This window comes from Siphateles boraxobius, unplaced genomic scaffold, assembly GCF_051911475.1.
Source record: "Siphateles boraxobius isolate OS27281-9 unplaced genomic scaffold, OSU_SipBor_1 12, whole genome shotgun sequence".
In the NCBI taxonomy this organism is placed as follows: domain Eukaryota; kingdom Metazoa; phylum Chordata; class Actinopteri; order Cypriniformes; family Leuciscidae; genus Siphateles; species Siphateles boraxobius.
Window position 1 is genome coordinate 15453760 of NW_027508722.1, and position 17345 is coordinate 15471104.

General features: G+C 35.5%; 1 protein-coding gene across 1 annotated transcript; it reads right to left on the reverse strand.

The window, feature by feature from the left end:
• Positions 1-4673: 4673 nt before the first annotated feature.
• On the reverse strand, positions 4674-16941 carry slc6a19b (solute carrier family 6 member 19b). Its single transcript, XM_077209201.1, has 12 exons — positions 16629-16941; positions 13684-13824; positions 11696-11833; positions 11431-11612; positions 10327-10437; positions 10103-10215; positions 9789-9917; positions 8351-8507; positions 7037-7241; positions 5968-6127; positions 5561-5723; positions 4674-5448 (listed from the first exon to the last, which is right to left on the reverse strand). The coding sequence occupies exons 1-12, from the start codon at positions 16825-16827 to the stop codon at positions 5182-5184; spliced, it is 1965 nt and encodes a 654-aa protein (XP_077065316.1). The 5' UTR covers positions 16828-16941; the 3' UTR covers positions 4674-5181.
• Positions 16942-17345: the final 404 nt, after the last annotated feature.

Here is a 17345-nt window from a genome sequence, read left to right on the forward strand (position 1 = left end):
AAGTTTGCATTTCTTTTGTTGGCCTGGTTGTCACGCTCTAGTGAGGCCTATATACAAACATGTAGAAAATATTTTTTTTAAATAAAAATACCGAAAATACAATATTATGATGATTTGAGTATGAAATGGGCAACATGCTGTCGACTATAACATTGCACCTACATGTCTACTAACTCTCATTAGAGTGTCAGTAGAATATTAGTAGACTGGTAAGTTTAGGGTTAGAATAAATTGACAGTTGCAAAGTTACTAATAGTCAATAGAATGTATGTTGGAGTACCAACACAATAAAGAGTTTGCAGATATTAAGCAGACAGTCTACTAATACTCTACTGAGAGTTAGTTGACACATAGATGTAACTTTCTTATGCTCACCAATGCTACATTTATTTGAACAAAAATTCAGTGAAACAATGTGAAATATTATTACAATTTATTATGAATTTTTTCTATTTTAATATATTTTAACTTGTCATTTACTCATGTGATGGCAAAGCTGAATTTTCAGGATCATTACTCCAGTCTTCGGGGCCAAATGATCCTTAAAAAAGCCGTACTAATATGCTGATTTGCTGCTCAAGAAACATTTATTATTATTATTATTGTCATCATATCATCATCAATGTTGAAAACAGTTGTACAGCTTAATCTGTTTCTAATGACCATGACCATGCCTTATTCTTTCAGGATTTTTGATGAATACAAAGCTCTATAAAAAAATTTAAATATTTTTTGTACCATTATAAATTTGTTCACTGTCACTTTTGATCAATTTAATACAACCTTGCTGAATAAAAAAATGTATTTCTTAGAAAATAAAACTTAAAAACAACAACAACTACAGATCCCAAACTTTGTAATGGTATGTTAATGATTATATGTTAAAACTATTCTAATATGCTGATTTATTGCTTAAGAAACGTATTTATTATTATTATTGTTATTATTATTATCATTGTAAAAAAAATAGTGTACAATAAAAAATAAATAGAAATAATAAATGCATTTTAAATAATTTATTTGTAACATTATAAATGTATTTACTGTCACTTTTGATCAATTTAATGCATCCATGCTGAAAAGTATTAATTTACCCCCCGATCCCCCCGCCCCCAAAGAAAATCTTATGACCCCAAACTTTTGAAATGTTGTGTATGTTACAAAAGTTTTCTATTTTAAGATAAATGCTGTTCTTGTTCTTGTTCTTTCCATTCATCAAAGCATCCTGAAAAAAAGGTACACAACCATTTCCAACATTTATAATAATCAGAAATGTTTCTTGAGCAGCAAATCAGCATTTTAGAATGAATTCTGAAGGATCATGTGACTCTGAAGACTCAATGATCCTGCAAATGCAGCCTTGCATCACTGGAAAATTAAATTTTATTATATATGCAAATAGAAAACCATTATATTAAATTGTTATTCAATGTTATTATACTTCACAATATTTCATTGTACCTTTCATCAAATAAATGCAGCCTTGGTGAGTATAATAGACTTATTTTAAAAATATAAAAAATCTTACCGATCCCAAATTTTTGAACCAATCCCAAACTATATATATGGGTGCGTTGGGGACATTGAATATTCAACAATATTACTGAGAACTGAATCTGAGCTACATGATGACATCACTGTTGACATCACTCCAGAGCATCTTTATAGATGAATTGAACCCATTATATAATTGATGAACTTCACACAGTTATTGAACTGAAATGAATCAACACTAACTAATTTCACCTGAATAATGACTGATATATGTATATTGTATAAAGCCCTGTATAAATTTGAATTGTAAAATGAACTTACATTTCATACATTCTTAGTATGTGGTCTCCCTTTTGCTTTGATGGCAGCAGAAGTTTTTGTGAAACCTAATAATCATGCAATATAAAATGAACCAAAGAGCATCTTGAGCTTCAATGGAATTAAGAACATCTGACCGTCACATGATTAATGTCACAATTAGATTGACCAAGAAATTGTGCAAAATGAAATATTTCTTTCTCATTTTGCATCATAACAGTCCTTATTTTTAAAATATTTAAACTTTATGTCCATGTTGATGTTCTTTTCCGCTTTAAATAAAATCTAGATTCCCAGGCTTTCAGTGTGGCCTTAGACCTCCAGACCCCACTGTGAACATTATATTTAAATATTTAAGCCAAAAAAGACAGGTAGAAAAAAAAAAGAAAAAAAAGAAAATCACCTGATATTTGACTCCTGGAGTCCTTCTTGCTATGAGCGCTTGCTGTGTCTCAAGGTTGTGCTATCCATGTGTCCCATGTAAGGATGCTTCCATGCAGGCCTAAATTCCAGCAGTCGTACTGTGAGGGGCTTGATAACATCATAGTGCATGAGGGCACCATTGTATGAAACTGCCAGAAAAGCAGAACGAGTCACAGGCTGACAAAGGCAGCCAGCATATTCCACAGCACGTGACAGCGAGGGGGGACAATGTCACCGTTCACCCCCCACATCACAAAAAAAGACCAAGCTGTCACTCAAATCTCATACACATGCTCTCAAACAGTAATAAAACATCAACATAGTGATGTGTTATAATTAGATATCCATTTAATTACAGTGCCCTGATATGATTCAGTTTTGTGATCAATTAATATTCAATTAGAATCAGTTTATTATATCAAAATGTTTTATGGCCATCATTCACAATGTACTGTTTAACAACAATGTTTACAGATTATACAATTGACATCTGAACAAGAAGCAGCATCTTGAACCCTTCAGATGACATGAACACATAATGAATGCTCTTTATCTCACCACTACACTTCAGATAACAAAACAATAAAAGTCCAAACCCTACATACTTTATCAAATGATTCATTGTTCTCACAAATAGTGCTGTGTTTATTTTGGTCTACGAATTTGTCATTTTATTATTGTTACTATTTTTGAATGTGTGTTTGTGTAGCCAATACCACCGCCCACTCTTAGTCCAAAGAAGAACCTAATTCTAGCATATTCTCAACATATTAATAACATAACAAGTGGATTCATCACTAGATTCCACACGCTTAGAAAAAAAGATTCCATGGGGTTCTATATAGAACCCAGGGATTTAAAGAACCCTTTATGCCAAAAAAGGGTTCCATACAAGGAGAAACGTTTTACATGATTGCATAATACTTTCATAATTAATGGGTTATTTCAGTTTTTTCTAGTAATAAAGCATAAGAGCTTGTGTCACAATTTCTCTGTGTCTGTCCATGGACTTTTATTTTGATATTATTTGGTCTTATTTTGCCTGTGTTCAGTTCCAGTGTGTTTAGTTCCGGTTTATTTGGTTGTCATAGTTATTCATGTTTTCAATGTTTAATTGATCAGAGCTCACCTGTTGTATATTATGTTCATCATCCTGTATTTAAGCCCTTCAGTTTCTTCTGTTATTGTCTTGTTTTAATGTTATGCATCTTTGTTTAGTTCCTAGTGCTTATTAAATTTTATTTCATCGCCTCATCATTTTTCTGGATCATCTTGCGCAACGCAGCATGTAAGGCATGATGGAGCTTTGTTCATAAAATGTAATTAAAATTTAAAATGAATTAAAGCAAAAATAATTAAATCTAAATCCATAAAATGATCCCATGATGGCTTATATGAAGCACCTGACAGAACCTTTTCTTCTAAGAGCATGCAGATGTTCCATAACTTCTCTTAATTTTGTTTATAGGCTGCTTCACTAATTATTTATTTATTTATTTAGAAAAACTCACACATAGTCTAAGCAATATGGTACTTTAAAAAAATCATATATAATATTCATATAATAAAGTAGTGTGGTGTGATATGTTTGATATTTTGTTTTTATATAGTACTTTTTTTGTATTCATCTATAACTTTACTGTTAATGCTTTCCTGCCTCTATTTATGTTGTTAATGTTGAATCTGAAAACAGATTTAAATTTTGCATTTCAACTGGTTAAAGATCACTTATTGATCTACGAGAAGAATTCCTCAATGCTTTGAATGCAGAATATGTGATACCTGCTATTGGAATGGCTCTTACTGCAACTTCGGGTGCTTCAATGGTGTCTCAGAGCCCGATGTTTCCAGGTTTTCATGTAATATTGTCACGGTTTATAAATTCACTGTTTCCTTTTTGTCTCGTGTTTCTGTTGTTATATGTGTGGGTGTGTGGGAATGGGCGTTGCCACTCCATTCACTGATCAGCGCTCCAGCTGAGCGTACTCAACTCACCAGCTGCAGCCCATTCACTCGCCTACTTAATCTCACCACATTCTCCTCTCCTTGTCAGATCGTTGTGTGATGTCTCTCGTGCGTGTTGGTCCTGGTCCTGTCGGAGTTTCAGTTCGTGTCCTGTTCCTGTCTTCGTGTTCTTTGGATTACTTCACCACTCGGCACTCATCACCTCACCACTCAACAATCGGACAACTGATCATCACCACTCAACAACCGGACGCCTGATCATCTAGTCCCTGCGTCACTAGTGTTCTTGTGTTTTCTGACTTTATAATAAATATATATAGAGTTACTTGCATCCTTGCTTCCTTGTTTTTGATCGTGATAAATATAAATGGAAAGAAATGTACAGCACTGTCCAAATGGCTGATTCTGAGTAGTATGAATGATTGTACAACAAATTATTTTTTTATGAGCAAATTATTCGATGAGGCAGTAGGTTTTCAGTATATATAAATATTTATTTATTAGCAAGAAACTTGGGGGAAATCCTCTCAAAATCATAGCAAAACATCTGTATTGGGGAAAAAATTGGGTCAAATATAAAAAACACTCTGTTTCTCTATAGTCAAAATTCTAATGAAATGGCATTTTTATACAAAATCTATATATAATAATAATAAGTGCCTGCCATGTGCCACTACCAAATATGGCAGAGCATTGTATTATCGTTGTGTTTTTTATATTTTGCAATAGTGAAATGTATGTAAAATTACATGTATTTTATATTACTAATATAATGTGCAAATTAATTTTATCAGCAGCTACACGTGGTTGTTTTATGTAAATTTGGAAGCAGAATACAAAAGCTGGAACAACTAATGACTGACAAATAGACAAATATTTTGATTATGGCATTATTATGGCAATATTCCAGCAGTACCCAAAAAAACAATTATTTAACCTATGAATGTGTTTTTTTAAACCTGTAGAACTTTAAATTGAATCTCATCTGTAGATCTTTTGGTCTGATTTATATGAATTTTGTGACTTGAGTTCTTCATCCTGCATCTGAACCTTGTAAGAAACAGAATGAAGTTCTTGAACCAAGGCACTGGGCTCCGAGGTACTGGGCTGTTTTTTGCAGCAGTGGTCTCGTATGGCTCTGAAAACAGCAGTGCCGGGTACAGACAGACTCGGGATCCCAGCCAGGAAAAAGATTATTACATAGATCCAAGATGGATATGGCTTCCTCTCCAGGGTTGGGAAATTTTCCTATAAATAAGAACAATATTATTTAATCAATTCTAAAAGTAGTGCTTTGCATATTATAGTTTTTGTAATGAGAATCAGCTTATGTTAAATGATTGATAAGCTTGTAGATCACCGATTCAGGGTCCCAGGCACTGTAGAAGATTTCCTTGGTGACAACGGTGGAAAAGTAGAAGATGAAAATGGCTAACATGATGAGGGGACTAATGAATCTCCATGTGGCTTGCCAGAAGATATTAGGCTTGTGTCCAATCATAAATATCAGGTCTTCATTGAACCTGTTCATAAACAGGAGACGCAATCATTTATGGCTGATTTCAGTGAGCTTTATCTAAACAATAAAGTCATAAACTCATTGTCTAGTTACTGTGAAAACATCCGTGTATTGCTGATACATGATCAAACTGGTCTGCATACTGTAAAACAATGTGTCTTCTTTAACATGTCCTATAATTACTTCCCATCATGTGTTCGAGAAGTGTTAAAAACCATTTAACTGCAAAAGTATAGGCTCTGACCTACCTGTCTATCCCATAGACGTAAACGACTCCAATCATCTCAGAAAAAGCAATGATGAGGAGGGGAATCGAGCCAGCAAAGCTGTCGAACAGGGCTAGCCAGTAGTTCCCTGAGCCCTGCACAAATATAAGCCCAACCAGGCAGCAGACCAAGCACGTCACCCCTGTCGTCAACAATAAAAGGAAGAATTTAAGCTACTTCTAATATCATCACTTGGATGGAGGTGTGTAAAATCTGCAATGCATTCTTCACTTTAATTGTCATTGATAATTCCATAAAGAACCTTTAAATGGTTAATTTACCCAAAAATGAAAATTCTGTCATTAAATACTCACCCTCATGTCGTTCGACACCCATAAGGCTTTTGTTAATCTTTGGAGAACAAATGAAGGTCTTTTTTATGAAACCTGAGAGCTTTCTGTCCCTCCATTGACAGCCTGTGCAACTAGCACTTTCAAGCCCCAGAAAGGTAGTAATGACATTATTAAAGTAATCCATGTGACTCCAGCTGTTAAACCTCAATTTTATGAAGCGACATAAGTTATTTGTTTGCTAAAAAGAAACATAATTTAGCAGTTTATTTACAAATCTCCAACAGGTGTCGCTTCACAAATTTGAGGTTAAACCTTGTTTAACAGAAAGTCACATCGTTTACTGTAATGATGTTTTACTTTTATAGGGCTCCAAAGTAGTTGTGTAGGCTGTCAATGGAAGGACGGAAAGCTCTCAGATTTAATTTAAAATCTTCATTTGTGTTCCGAAGATGAACGAATGTCTTACGGCTTTGGAACGACATGAGGGTGAGTTATTAATGACAGAATTTTCAACTAACCCTTTTTACATTTATGGAACCTTTCCATTGAACAAAAGGTTCTTTATAGTGTAAAAAGATTCTTTAGATGATCAAAATGTCCTTCACACTAAGAAAAAAGTATTTTAAGAACTGACCACTAAAAGATTCTTTGAGGAACCAAAAATTAATAAGTGCTGAAGGAAAAAAAATATAATATATATATTTTGGAACCTTTATTTTTAAGAGTGTTTATAATCATATCATGTATAATCTGTATACCTGAAATGACCTCTTTGGGCCAGCTTTTAGGAAAGACCTTCAGGTCCTGCAGGGGAACCAGAACACCCTCAATGTTGCCAAACATGGAGGACAGGCCGAGGCAGAAGAGCATGATGAAGAACAGGACGGACCAGAGAGGAGACAGTGGCATCTTAGTGATGGCCTCAGTGAACACAATGAAGGCCAGACCTGTTCCTTCCACACCCTGTGAAAGTGTGAAAACTACTGGTTTATTTCAATCCCACAATTACTGTATTAAATCTTTGGATGAATAATGAAATTCAAAACACAATCCCATGTGACCAATAAAAGCAGAGCATTCTCTTGGAAAGGATGGGTTTATAGAGACTGAATTCTTTATCAAACCGGTTTAGGCACGGAGAGAAAAGAGGTGGTGCTGCAACATATTACAAGTAAATAAAATGTTTTTGTTTTGTTTTGTTTTTACTACCTTGGATGCATGTAAAACTATTGTTCAGTAAGTGACCTCCAAAACTAAATTCAGAACCTTTTAAAATAGCGTAAAAGGCACACTTTAAATTATATGCCTAAACTAAAAGTAAAGGAATGCTGTACATTTAGTTCTCATAAAATTGATAATATTGATACTCATGTTGGATTGAGAGGATAGACCTCACATAAAGATCCTGGTGATTTTATTTCAATAATTCATTCTAATATCAAAGTTAAAGTCGCAGAAGATTTTTTGATCCGTATTGTTATGTACATCCATGAGAAATGGATTATCAAAAAATAAAAATAAATATAAGGTCTATCTATTGGTTGTTGATTGGATGGAAGCAGATCTGAATGAAGGCTTGCAGTCAATTCTAAGAAAGAGACGGGGTTTAAGAGGAGTAAATAATTGGAGAAGTCCAGCATATGTCACTAGAGAGAAATCTGACATTTAACTGAAAGATCAAGTTATGCATTTGAATAAGAAATTGTGAAGTAAAAACAAAAACAAAAAAACAATATAGATGAATCGTTCATAATGAGATCAATAACATGCATTTAGAAAATAGATTTTAAATGTAACATTTATTATAATAGATTTTCATGTTTTTAATGCAAATTAAAAATAGAAGTTTGTATAATAATGACAATTATTTTTAAATATTGTTAATAAATTAACAAAAAATATTTTTATGTTAATAATAATGCTTTTAAGATATATTGGTAAATTAGCAAAATTCCACCTTTTATACACATTTCTTTTATTAGAGGTATATTTGTATCTCTATTAGTGATATTTGTCTTGGAAGTCCTTGATATTGTAATTTTGGATGGGCATCACCCATCCCTATACTGTACCTCACTGAGAAAACTGTTTAGATCACAGGTCTTCAGGGCGAGGTTGCCGATGATGTCAGAGTTTGTAGTATTTAGGCTCTGGAGAACCTCTTGATAGTTGCTCTGATTGATGTTTCCTTCTGGCAGGTCAAACGTGTTCAGAAGAGTCAAGATGTTCCTGCATTACAGGGGCAAGATGAGTGGTATTCTAGTTTAAAAACATTAAAACACTTTTACAATAAGGTTTAAAATTTTAACAAAAGTTAACAGGCTACATAAGGTGATGTAACAACATCTTAGTGTTAGTTAATTAACGTCTCGGTTACATATGGTAACCCTCGTTCCCTGAAGGAGGGAACGGAGATGTCTTGTCGAGGACCGACTAATAGGAATCTCGCTAGAGAGGCCAATCTACTTCGAGTGAAACTAAAAAAGCCAATGCACATTGGCGTGCAATCATTTGCATCACCTGCGCAGCCTCACAGCGCGGGTATAGGTGCGATTGCACTTCAATTTTTTGCTGAGGAGCCAAGCCTGATAAGCTAGCCGCCCTGGCGGGTGGCAGCAGATGTGGCAAGGATTCCCTCCTTTAGGGAACGAGGGTTACCATATGTAACCAAGACGTTCCTCTTCAGTCGGTCAGTCAATGCCTCGTCGAGGACCGACTAATAGGAATCCCTACCAAAGGTTCACAGCTGCTGCACCCCATCCAGCGCCCTGTGCAAGCTTCTACCCCTTCTTGCCTGGAAGGACGATAGAGTCCGGGCACTGGTAAAGACCCTGGCTCACTTCACATTGGGACAGTACAACATCACCGCTGGTATTAATCAACATTTCCGGTAAGAAAGCATAGTGAGCATTGATGCTCCCTGTTTATTGCAGTGAATTGTGGGACAGCAAACGTCCTGGAAAGATTTTGCGATAGAGACAGCCCTTATAAAGGCTGACTCCCTGATCTGTGCCCTGACTACTGAACTAGGGAGCTGATTGAGACCCCAAGTATTTGGAGATGTATATCCCATAGCATTTTCAGTACAACACCTTTTTTAACTAAAACTAGACATTTTTTATGCATTTTAGCACATGTGAAATATTTGGTCAGAATGATTAGGTTAATTAGGTTATTGAGCTTGAGTCTTAAACTTGACCAGTGTATTTTTAGATTGTCAGACATATTCTCCTTCTGATAAGATAATTGAATTTTAAAATTAGTTTTGAACAAACCTGCTCAGTCCAACACTCACCAAACTGTATAAATGTCCCATTAGTTAGCTCATATTCACATGTTAGTTTATTGCATTAACTATAATAACATCAGTGCCAAGATATACCAAAATAATCTTTGGATAAGATTCAAGGAAACAACAGATGAGTCACTGATTCTGTGGAATTTTCATGAATCACTTTTCCCCCAAACAGAAGGTCAGATGATAATGTTATGACAATAATAAGCACTTACCCATCTATACAGTCATCAAATCGCTCTGTAGCTCTGAAACCAATGATGGTGTAGATGACAGTGGCTGCGTAGATGGAGGTAAAGGCATTAATGATGGAGATGATAACCGCATCTTGCTCGCAGTTATTGCTGGTGGAAAGAGAGAGAATAATTATTAGATTGTTAATCATTGAAGTGTTTGCACAGAAAGTTGGGTGTAAGAATAAGTTCATTGTAAGAATAACAATCATTAGCTTTATTCTATAAAAGAACAATCAAAAAGATATTTGTATTTAGTCTCAACAGACAGAAAAACACTAAAACAATGAACTTACTGCACAGAGTTATAGCTGGAGAAGGAGATGAGACCTCCAAAAGCTAGAGAAAATGAATAAAACACTTGTGCACCTGCATCCAGCCATGTGGTGGGGTTTGCTAACTCATTTATCTGCACACAAGCACACAGGTTTGTTATTTATGATAGTACTGAATATGGTTAAACTTTTTATTTGTTATAAAAAGTTAATCTCTTTTGAATTTGTTTGACTTTGGCACTCACGTCTGGAGTGAAGAGGAACTTAATGCCGTCAACGGATCCTTTCAGAGTCAGTCCTCTGATCAGGAAGATCGTAAGGACTAAGTACGGTAACGTAGATGTCACATAAACAGCCTTGGAGGAAAGGAGAGGAAATACAATCTGATGATAAATACTTTTGGAACAGTGAGTTCAAACTTTACATTGCGTGGCTCTTGATTTAGAGATAAACACTTTGGACATTCTGGTATTATAAGCCCTTTTATTGCAACAGTTGAAACAAAACCATCTGCTTAATTGTTCACAAGAGTTGTAAAGCTGTAAATCTGTTCTGTTTTGAAATTTTTTACAAGCATGTGTCCTTCCTTATGATACATTATAGTGATCTTTATTCTTTTTTTCAACATTCATTTATAGCATTCTCATGAAATAAAAAGGAATAACCTTTGACAACTGTATTGATTACTGTTTTACTGCTAGACCTGTCTGTCTTGAGCACATGATTATAGATTTGCACAGGGGTGCCCAAACTTTTTTCAGTCAAATGCTTTAGACGTAAAATAATTTACTTGAAGCACCCCTTAGAGTTAATATTTCAATAATTTAACATCATTTTTAGTAAGTGTTTTCTTTTAATTATATTATATTTTAAAACTAATTATAGCAATGAAGATATCAAAAATATTACTGCGGTTAATTACAATTGTCTATTAAATATATACATTTGTTGTTTGCATGGAGACGAAAACGCTATCATTTTCAAAAACTTGCACTTTGAAACCCGTTTTAAAAAAAGGTTGCATTTTCAGGCCCCCGAAATGCCGTTGTTATGTAAATGTCGTGTAAACTCACTGCACATACAGAGATGGAGTTTGTGAGAAGCAGTGTTTACTGTGAACTGAGGTGCTCTGGTGCTAAAAATACTGAAAACAAAGCTTATTTTAACATTTGATTTAATTGCTAGCTTTCATCTACTCACAAACCCCCTGCAGTTTCTTCACAAGCCCCCATTTTGGAAACTGGATTGACAGAGTGACAAAAACTATAGACGTGCCATCATTCTGAATAAATTCAGTGGAAATCTAATTCAGATTGTAAAATACAGTGCTGGTATTTGAGCAGTTCTACCTTTCCAGTGGTTTCAATCCCACGGATACAGCAGATATACAGCACTCCCCAGGCTGAGATCAGACAGAGGATCATCCACCATTGCAGATTCCCTGTCTCATCTATGGCAGCAGAAGTGTTAAGAGTCTTACGATACCAGAAATAATCCACAGGTGAGCTCCTCTCACACTCGGAAATTAGTCCTGCCAACAAAGCACAGTCATTGAACCTTGAACTAAATATCCATTCTAGCACTTTTAGTTCCTCCTCAGGATGTTCTCAGTACCTGTCCTGTTGGCGTTAATGGGACACTGGCTCCAAGGCAGAGGGTCCTGGAAGGAGTTGAAGAAGTACCACATGACCCAGGCTATGATGGTGTTATAGTACAGACTGACCAGAAAGGACACACACATAGACGCAATACCTGTGAAACAGAACACGTTAGCTTGCATGTAACACATGTAACATGCAGTTGTGTATAGTATTTGAGTAAATGTAATTATAGTTGCTTTGTACTTTGAGTATTAAGGATAATTAGTAACCTTCACTCTCTGTTTGAATACATTTTTGAATTTTTATATGTACAATTTTAAAGTTTGCAGAGTTTGCAAATAAGTTTGCATAAAACTATAACTTTTTGCCACACCTGCCAATGCCCGGTTACAAAAGCAAATTAACTGGCCATAAATATTTTTTTTACCATCCATGAAACTGTTTTGGCAAAAAGCAGCAGTTATGACACCAAAATTGTAGATACCAGTGAGTTCTTGAAATACACCTCTGGTGCAACTCATCATCAGTGATGTATCATGGGTTCATTGGGTGTTTTGGGTCTCACAACATCATACACCCTCGCCCAGGCGACCCAGCCAGGGTTGATCAAACCCTGGCTTGTGTCTGAGTAGCTTATATGATCCACGGATCGCCCCGCTTGATCCACAGCCATCTTGACGCCTTTTCGTTGGCGTCTGTGATGTTCTTGACGGCTTTCCTGATGTGCAGTCCCTTCACTCCAAGCATCTTGAGGGCCCTGATGAGTGACTGGCCGACGAATCCTCTTCACCCGACCGCGATGGGATTGCATCTGGTCCTCCACCCCCTGATACGGCATTCGCCTGCCAGCTCCTCGTACTTGGCCCTCTTCCTCTCAAAAACCTTGTTTTTTGTTGTTCACGTTTATGCAATTTTAGAATTCATAAAAATGTTACCGGCCGACTGACGAGTGACACCATTTCATATACTCACCAACACCGTTTTTTATTACCATTTGGCACTTGCCGAGTGTTGATTTTAGGCCCTGTACATTTGTAATGATTAACGGAATTACTCATTACGTTGTGCATGGCTCCTGACTTTTTCTGCAGCAGTTTATTTCACGAGTTCACACTTACAAATAAGTCAGATCAAATAAATGGTATGCGTATTTGGTGTGCTGTCCGAGGAGAGGGCTTCGGGGTCAGTATTTGGCCCGAACCCAGAGTACTCCCCCCATATTCCTGGCTGTGGAAGGAACAAGCCGAGTGTGAGGTGTCGGGTGGTGGAGGGATGTTGAAAAACTGTCGAGGAATGTAGGTGAGTCGACTGAGTGAATATATATGCTTCCTCTCATGCTGATATGATAGACATGGTAATTGTTGTTGACGATTTGATTGGATTGATTATTTGAACGTGCTCTTCCCGAACTGTGTTTAATGAAACATCATTTCAGTTACAAAAGAAGCAATCTTGCCATCTACAGGGCATTGAAGGGCCCTTACTCACCTAAAATTGTCAACAAGGCTATACTTTCTGAGCACTTGAGCTTAATTGAGACTTGGGTGTCTGTAGATGTTTCAGAGGCTGTTGTGTTGATTGCAATATTGAGGTGTTTAGTTTTATTTCGATTTTAGAAAATAAATGTGATTGCTCTCCTCACAAATCAACTGTTTCTCATTATTCACTGATTTGGTGTTGAGGACTAGTGCATCTTTGAGCCTATATTCAGTATGAGTAAAATACTCAAGTATTGATCAAATCTATCTATCTATCTATCTATCTATCTATCTATCTATCTATCTATCTATCTATCTATCTATCTATCTATCTATCTATCTATCTATCTATCTATCTATCTATCTATCTATCTATCTATCTATCTATCTATCTATCTATCTATCTGTCTGTCTGTCTGTCTGTCTGTCTGTCTGTCTGTCTGTCTGTCTGTCTTCCTGTCTGTCTGTCTGTCTGTCTATCTATTTTTATTATATTTAATATAATATTTAATATTTTGCTTACCAACTCCAAGCATGTAGGGGTTAATAGTTCTCCACACCCCCACACTGCCTTTCCTTAGCCGCTGACCAATGGCAAACTCCAGATGAAGAAGAGGGATTCCTTCAAAAACCAGCAGGATTAAGAAGGGAATCATAAAGGCACCTGAAAGAAAAGGTCTTTTATTTTCATTCAGCATGTCATTTAGTGGTTTTGTGTTTTCTGCAGCCACTGTGGTGAAACGGCTTCTCGAACAAGAAAAAACGTAGGGCGGGACTTAATCAGCTATTGATTAGATTGTTGACATTGGATGGTTGTGGTCTGCTATTGCTGTGATGTCATGTGAGTGACAGGTTGTCCCGCCCTTGCGCTAGTAAATGTCATCAGAGAAAAGATGTTGTTGAAAAAGGGAGGGGAAGTTATTTTGATTAAAGATTACAAGGGAACATGAATAGAATACACACATACATACATATACACATATATGTGTGTGTGCATGGATAAATAATTTGAATAAATACTGCAATATTTAAAAAAAGGAAAGAAAAAAGAACTGATCATTTTGATTTCATGGTGACTATAATTTGCAAATTTTAATTGAGATTGCCTTAATAGATTTTATAAAATCGTTGGCTGTGTGAAATATATTACTCATTCTGTTGTCCATTCCCATTAATGCTTTTTTTATACTTAAAAGGAGAAAAGTCATTTCCAGAACTCTCAGCCATTTTCACTGTAGTTGAGTTAATGGTTGTCTGCAACGCTGTGACCCTTTGAGGTTTTCTCACTTAAAGTGATCTTACCGTGCTGTCTAGTTAACCTTGAACTGAGGTCTGTTCAAAAATTACATACATTTATTGCACTTGCATGGAAACCTGTGAAAACTAATGACACTTTAAGAGCCTAAGTTTTGATAGCATCTCATAAAAGAAAATCCATTACACAAATTTACACCAGAGTAATCATAGTTCATAGCCATCTCAGAGAACATAGCTACATATTCACTAAAATTCATGTACTGCTGTAAAGTCATAATAAATGAATGCAGGATCCCCTTCAAACAGCATAAAAAGCGTTCAGAATCTTAATTTGTTTAATTCTGATGCAATAAGAATAACTTTAATAACTAAGGTATTTTAGAAGCTCTGGTAATCATTGTGAACTTTTATTAATGTTCGTATTTAGGGGTGAATTAAGGCAAATTGGGACACTTTTTCCTTTGAGATGACTTTAAAAATGTATTAATCCAATTTAATTGATATTATGTTATTTCAATTATGGAGAGAGGAAAAAAAACTTTAAACACACCTTTCTTACTTTCACAGTTTGTTTAATTGGACAAACTAGTGAAAGCATTTATTAATCTTAGTTCATGTTTACGTCAACAGTTACATTATTAAAACCAAAAGTTGCATTTGTTAACATTAGTTAATGCAGTTATACATTAACTAATGTTAACAAATTAGACATTATTGTAAAGTATACTCTTTTTCTTAACCTCAACTAATTAAAATGATATATTGTGTTAAAAAATGTTCTGTAAAAACACATTTTAAATATTTTTAATATTATTTTGAAATGTAAGACTATTTTGTCTGCTAAGGCTAATTTTATTGTTTTGCAATTTATGTATCCTAAATAAAAATAAATATTAATTTAAAAATACTTTTAAAAACTGGTTATTTTTCTTTGTTTACTTTATATATCAAATATATCATATTTCATCTCTGGCGTGCTCTTCATTAACACTGTTCTGCTAAACAAGCACACAAAAACTGCTGGTTGTGGTGAATGCCGCAAATGAGGAACATAATTTGTGTAAAATATGTAATTTTCACAACAAATTTTGAAGTAGTTTATGTTTATCTAGTCTTGGAATTTTTATTTTTTCTATGATGGATTTTCATATAGTTTAAGACTAAAACTAGTCTGGGTTTGGGACAAGGGTAAAACAATAATATTTGCATTAAAGCTGTTTGAAAAGTTGGGACTGTTTATAAGAAAAGCTAAATAACAAAAGCATGGCAAATGCTTCACAGGACATTTTTATTGTGAGGTTCATATTACAAAAAGAACAAAATTGAAATCTGCTAGTTTTAACTGAAAGTTGTGTGTTGTTTTTTATATGCATTTTCAACTGATGGTTTTACAGTTGCGGTATATGCCATTTCAATGGGAAACGCAAATAGATGTTGAACAAAGTCCAAGTGGATTTCATATTCCTTATTAAAATCATTACCTCCTCGAAAATATATACTATAACAATATTTATTATTATTTTTAATGTGCTTCTACTATTTGGATATATCATTAAATATGTCATTATATTCTTTTGAGATGGCAATAATAATTTTTTTTAGATTTGCAAAGGGGGAATATAAAATTATACTGAACAGACAAAAACAAATGATGTTTCTTCTACTTTGTACAGCAAAAAACTCCCTTAAACATACTTATCTTACTCTTACTAATTGCATCGCAGGAGAATTATACTTTCTTTTCATTGTTTTTCTTACCTCAACCAATTAAATTGGTCCAACACATTTAATTTAACCCATTATCCCACGATGGTGAATGGGTGTGAGAGCTGGACACTAAGAAAGGCCGATGGCAGGAAAATTGATCAATTCAAATGTGGTGCTGGTGGAAACTATAACAAATACCATGCAGTTGGAAAACTATAAAGAAGTACTGGATCGCATAAAACCAGAGACGTTACGAGACACTAAAATCACTATGACTGACTTACTGTAGCAAGGTTATGCGTGCAAACAAGCTAAAGAAGTCAGTAATGTTGGTAATGGTCATTGGAATCAGAAGAAGGGGACGGCAATAAACTCACTGGCTCAACGCCATCAAAACAAATGTGAACATTAAGCATGGAGATAGCATGAAGAATGATAGCCCAAAAGGTCACTGAGAATGGGAAATGGTTAGAGCACCAAACATAAATGCAAGTAAGCACTCACCTCCTCCATGACTCTGACACAAGTAAGGAAAGCGCCAGACGTTGCCCAAACCCACACAGAAGCCCACACAGGTCAGCATATACTGGGTTTTGTTGTCCCACTTGGGTCTGTCTCCAGCCTCCTCCACCTCCAGCCGTTCCAGCTCATCATGGCTCAAGATCCGGTCATCCAGGCCTGGGTTAGGCAACTTCAGCTTCATGATCTCCTCGGCTCTCTGCAGGTTGGCACTCGGTAGCCTATCTGTGGCTGAATCTCTGATGGTGTGGACTGCAAGGACCTGTGCAGAGATAAGGACTTTCTGAGTGGATTAAGTGAGTATTTGTAGTGAACTTTGGCATCATCCCACCAGGCCAGTGAGTCACGGTGTGCCTTTGAAAATGGGGAAAATGTCCTGTCAGCTGAATACTGTGGAAAAAGGGCTGTGACTGAGATTCTGCGCATGGCAATAATTAATGTCTTATCAAAGATTGGGAATCCGATGACCTGCACATCCACTCATGCACACGTCACTTCATACTCATTCTTGTGGTTAATAACTAAAGATAATGATCTTTGTGCACAGAGATAAGTCAGTACCCTTCAGTGTCAAAGATCCTTAACAGTCCAAACATCACACATATAGTCACATTACAGATACTATATTTATTCAGCATACATAGTATCTAGTATTCAATGGTCCTTAAAAGCAGTTTACTTTAAACCAACTTGATAAAGGTT